General features: G+C 54.7%; 1 protein-coding gene across 1 annotated transcript in view; it reads left to right on the forward strand.

Annotated features, from left to right (window-relative positions):
• Positions 1-219: 219 nt before the first annotated feature.
• The window catches only part of STK36 (serine/threonine kinase 36), a gene marked incomplete at its 3' end in the record, with an annotated part of 12,628 nt that continues 7,473 nt past the window's right edge, over positions 220-5,374 (forward strand). The window contains 11 exon segments of the mRNA XM_009085181.1: positions 220-300; positions 1,114-1,254; positions 1,946-2,023; positions 2,446-2,576; positions 2,822-3,071; positions 3,465-3,558; positions 3,820-3,989; positions 4,207-4,406; positions 4,486-4,612; positions 4,720-4,860; positions 5,122-5,301. Coding sequence (XP_009083429.1) covers positions 220-300; positions 1,114-1,254; positions 1,946-2,023; positions 2,446-2,576; positions 2,822-3,071; positions 3,465-3,558; positions 3,820-3,989; positions 4,207-4,406; positions 4,486-4,612; positions 4,720-4,860; positions 5,122-5,301 — 1,593 coding nt within the window.

A 5,374-nucleotide genomic window follows, 5' to 3' on the forward strand; every position in this document is an offset into this window, starting at 1 on the left:
CAAACTCATATGCAACCTTTTACAGGGTGGAGCCGCGGCCCTTGGGGTCTGGGGTCGCACAGAGTGCAGCCCTGCCTTCCCGGCACTGGCGCTGCCCGTGTCCATCGCGTCTGCGGCTTGTGCCCCGCGGCAGGTGGTGATGGGGGGAGAGGGCGAAGAGCTTCTTCTCACCGCTCGCTTTGCCTTGGCAGCTCAGCGGCTCCTCCCCGAGCGCCCGCGATGAACTACCATGTCCTGGAAATGATCGGCGAAGGCTCCTTCGGGCGTGTGTACAAGGGGCGCCGGAAGCAGAGCATCCAGGTGAGGGGAGAGACGACAGGACTGAGGGACTGTTGTGTGCTGCCAGGGACTGATTTCTGGTGCCTGTTGGGTTCTAAGGCCTTGCCGGGTCTTTAGGACTCGGCACTCATTCGGTTTTCTGATGACATTCCTGTCCAGCTCCTGCTGGCACAGAGTCATTCATGTTCAAGGGACCTCAGGAGGTCTCCAGTCCATCCCCTGCTTGAAACCGCCAAGGCCAGTCCTTTACTGCTATTAAGGTGAATGTATTTTCCTTATATCCAGTTGAAGCTGTTTCAGTTTGTAATCAAACTGATCGTGTTGTCCTCCTGTGTGCTTCAGCCCCCTCACCACCCTAGTGCCCTCTGCTATACCTACTCCAGCCTATCTGTGTCTCACTGAGCCAGAAACCTGGCCACAATATTGCCAACATGGTCTAAAATGTTCCAAATAGAGGGCAATAATCACTTCCATGCAGTTCCTGCCTGTTGATAAAGCCCAGGATGCTGCCAGTGCTCCTCCCTGCCAGGGCGCACTGCTGACTTGTGATAGGCTTGCTGTCTATCAGCATCTCTAGGTCCTGTTCCCTGTTCATGGAAATCCTGATTTTGTCTGTGTTCACTGGTTACATTTCTTTGCTTTAAATGCCGGTGTGAAAAGTACAGTGGGCACCAGTATTGATGTTCAAGGGCCAGGGGAGAGCTCCAAGGGGTCCAGTGAACAATTGTCTCATTTGGTGTGCTCAGCTGCAAAATGTCTGGGTTAAAGGCAGCCTGTGCCAGGGCAGGTCTGACCTGCAGCCTGGTCTGATCCCAGCTTTTCCTGCTTTGCAAGGTGGTGGCCTTGAAGTTCATCCCCAAGGTGAGGCACTCTAAGAAGGAGCTGAAGAACCTGCAGAGAGAAATTGAGATTATGAGAGGTCTCCATCACCCCAATATCATCCAGATGCTTGACAGCTTTGAGGCCGATGAGGAGGTAAAGGGAACCACTCATGGCAAATGCTTTTGCTTGACTGGGGCAGGGGAACAAGGGCTGACCCCTGCTGTTGTAGGGACACCTTTCTCAGGAGATGCTGGTGACACCCTCCCAGGGCTTGGTTAGTGTTTTTCAGAGCCCTCCAGTATGTGCTGTTTGGCGAGTCAGCACTTGTGTGAGCTGGGTGGGCTGCACTAGGTCATATGCAGAGGTGAAGGAGCTGGCTGGGGGGGTCTGATGCAAGGGAAGTTGTTCGAGATCACAGGATGAGGGTGACTTCAGTCATCTCATCAGTCTCTTCAGAGACTGACTTTTCGTTGATGTAAACTCTCAGGGAGAGAATATGGTAAGAGAGGACCGAAGACTGTGCAATGGCACATGGGAGCATAAAGTGAAATAATTGGCCAGCAGATTCAAAACTCAAGGGTGTGATTCAACCCACTGGGCTTAGAAGTACCATTCTTGGCTTGTCCTGTTCTTCCCTCTTGTTTCTTCTAGTTGTCCCAGATAGTGACAGCTACAAGGCCTCTGCTAAGTGCCAGGGCCTTGCTGCAGTGCAGCCATGGGGACTCTCTCCCAGCGCAAGCTGTTAGGCTGTGCGTGATGACATCCTAACATCTCCCTCAGATTTCCTACCCTGCTCTGTCCCTGTCTCCAGGGCCTGATCTCACTATGCTGTGCTTCCCTCCAGGTGGTGGTGGTGACTGACTACGCAGAGGGAGAGCTCTTCCAGATCCTGGAGGATGATGGAAGTTTACCTGAGGACCAGGTGACTGTCATGACAGTGGCCACACAGTGTTTGCTGTAGGTTGGAGAGAACAGGATTTGTCTGCCTGCAGGCAGAGGGTCTCTACTGTGAGCCAAGAGTCATCAGGAGCGTAAGGGTGGGTCCAGGGCTTTACCTGGCAGAAAAGGATGGAGAGGGGGTCAAGTTGCACTGGGGGACAGTGGATTCCTGCAGGGGCCTCGGTCTCCCTGCTCCCTCTCCAAGGGTCACAGCACCAGTCTGCTGCCTCGAGCATTGGCCTTCCCGAAGGAACTGCTGTCCCACAGTGGAGGTTGGTCCCTACCCCAAGCAGGGCAAGGGAAGAAGTAGGGGTACTGTGTGAGTCAGGCTGTAAAGGACCTGAACTGCAAGGGACCAGCTGATGGCATCATGGGACACAGGGTGAGGCTCCTGTATCTCTGCAGATCCAGACCATAGCTGCCCAACTGGTCTCTGCTCTGTATTACCTGCACTCCCACCGCATCCTGCATCGTGACTTGAAACCCCAGAACATCCTGCTGGGCAAAGATGGTGTTGTCAAGCTCTGTGACTTTGGGTGAGTGCTGGGGGCCAGCTTGAGGGGGACACTTGGCCTTGGGGCAGCCAAGGGGTGTCCTGGGTGCTGTAGAGGAGGAGGGGCAGAGTGTGGAAGGGCACCTGGATTCTGTACCTATTTAGAGGTTAAGCAGAGAGGGGGGATTTTGTCCTCCAGAGGGCAGAGGTGCTGGTAAACTCGTAGGGCCTGGGAGCTACAATGGATCTTTCAGCCTGAACTGACCATCTATGCTTTGCTCTGAACAGGTTTGCCCGTGCCATGAGCATCAACACCATGGTGCTGACCTCTATCAAGGGCACCCCACTGTACATGTCCCCTGAGCTGGTGGAGGAGCGGCCATACAACCACACAACAGACCTGTGGTCTCTTGGCTGCATCTTGTATGAGCTGTTTGTGGGCACACCTCCCTTCTACACCTGTAACATCTTCCAGCTCATCAGCCTCATTGTCAAGGACCCTGTCAAATGGCCCATGGCCATAAGCCCGGTGTTCAAGGTGAGGGAGAAGACCCTGTCTGCAGAGAGAGATCTGTTAATGCAGCTTTGGTCTCCCCTGCTGCCCTGATAAGTCACTCTTAGCTTTTATATCCCCTAACATGGGCTTCAGAACATAAAGAAAGAATGAGAGTTGGGCTCTTGGGAGGGGAACCCTTACTGCTGCTGTCCATAAGCTGGGAAGCTGGGGCCAACAGCAGAGAAATGATTTACTGGGCTGGGAAGGGAAATGTCTTCCTGTCTGCCCTAAGCACTAGAGTCACTCTTTTCCCAGAGCCAGGCAGGGAAGGCAGGACTGCTGGGTGCCCTCACTGCAGGGGACTGGTGGGTACACTGTGCTCGCTGTGGGGTGCTGAGCATGTCTCGGTGACCCTGCTGCTGTGCTGCCCTGTAGAGCTTCCTTCAGGGACTACTAATGAAGGACCCTGGTCAGCGCCTGTCATGGCCAGAGCTGCTGTCTCACCCCTTCATTGCTGGACGGGTTACTGGTGAGTACCTGCTCTTTTTCTAGCACTGGCCAGGTCTGTTTCCTCCTCCTACTGCCTGGAGACTGGGAAGACCACTCTGCCCTGCTATTTTTATTATCCTGGTCTTTGCCTTGCTTCTCTCAGCTTTCTCCAAGCACTGACTCCTTGCTCCTGCCCCTGGTCTTGCTCTGGGTCCCCTGAGATTCCCCTGGGATTACAAAGCTAATCACTCTCCCAGTGTCCCAAGGTAGAGCTGCTGATAAAGTTCTCTCGCCTCCCCAGTGATTGATGACGCAGAAGAGCATGGGATCTCAAACCCCTTCACCACCAAGCTGTCTGAAGAGCAGCAGGCCCTGAAGGAGCAGCAAGCCCGTTCCATGGGCCCCAGGAGCAGCCAATCCAGGATCCTGAGAAAGGCCCATCAGAAGATGGTGGAAGAGGCACAGAAAAAGGTGGAGGAAAGTGTGGGGTTCCTCTGCCTGTGTCCCACAGTCAGGACAAAGGCAGGGTACTGAAATGGGCCCTGGGGAGAAAGACAGAAGGTCCATGGGTCAGGCTGGGGTGTCAGCCACATACAAGGCAGGATGTGGAGTGCTCAGGTTGGTGGGATCTAGGGAGCTCATCTAGCTGAGTAACCCCACCCTGACCAAACTCCTTTGCCATCTCCAGGGGCAACTGAAGGCAGGTGATGCATCTGTGAAGGACTCTGACAAAGGATGCCTCAGGCAGAGGCCCAGAGTAGTTCTGGGGAAGACAGCCCCTGAGGAGGGGGAGCCACTGGCTGCCTCCAATAAGAAGAACCCTGGTCTCCTGCAAAGAAAGAGGTGCATGGCAGAGTGGGAGTTGGAGGAATCTCTTCCTGACCCATGGTGAAGAAGGGCTGAGGCTGGGACAGAAGAATAAGGGGAAGAAAAGATGTTTCACTGACTGTGCTGTTTCCTTGGCCAGGGAGCATAGCTTCTCTCAAGACTATGAGTGGGAGTTTCCCAGAGCAGGTGCCTCTCCACAGCCTGGTGCTGGCAGGCCAGAGCCCCGGGGCAGGCACAGCATTGAGTCCTTGGACCTGGAGAGTGAGGTAAGATGATGTCTTGAGACAAGAACAGCAGGGCCCAGGGACTGGTACAGAGATCCTGGTACCAGCAAGATCTGTGGCATCAGTCCTGTCTCTTCCATGTTTCGGAGCTGGAGAGTGATGAGGAGTGGCTGCACCTGGTTGACACCACCGAGCCCTCAGCCATGCAACTGAGCACACCACTGAGCCTCCTGAGGGACCCAGCCTTCCGGCACCGTGTCCAGGACCGCCTGGCAGCCTCTGCTCAGCAGGTAAGTGATGGCTGGCCGAGACAACTGACTGGTGATATGAATGCCTCCTTTCCCAGAATTGGGTTGGGAACATTTTGAGAATCCTCAGTGCAGCCAGCAAGGTCCTCTGCTTCTCCAGCAGTCGGAGCTGTATCATGCACTTAGCTTGCCATCTGGTCCTCTGCTTTCCCTTGCCTGAATGGGTTGAAGGGCTGCCCCATGGCTGATGGAGAGGTCAAAACCACTGTTGATCATTAACTCTGCTGGCTTCTCTGTGTTCAGGTGCTGGAAGGGATGCTGGAGGGAGCCTCCTATCTCCGTCCTGTGCTTCGTGTTATGGGCAGCCTCCTGTCTACCCAGTGTAACTCTGAGCTGCTGGACCAGTTCTGCCGAGAGCTGAATGTGCCTCTGTCCCTGCTGTGTCTAGCCAAGCAGATCCTGAAGAGTGGTTGCACCAAGCAGGTGGGTGTAGGACCCCAGAGAAATTTAAGCTCCTTCCAGGCCTGAGGAGTGCTGGTGCTATAGAGGCTCTGGT

This window comes from Acanthisitta chloris, unplaced genomic scaffold, assembly GCF_000695815.1.
Source record: "Acanthisitta chloris isolate BGI_N310 unplaced genomic scaffold, ASM69581v1 scaffold5442, whole genome shotgun sequence".
In the NCBI taxonomy this organism is placed as follows: Eukaryota; Metazoa; Chordata; class Aves; order Passeriformes; family Acanthisittidae; genus Acanthisitta; species Acanthisitta chloris.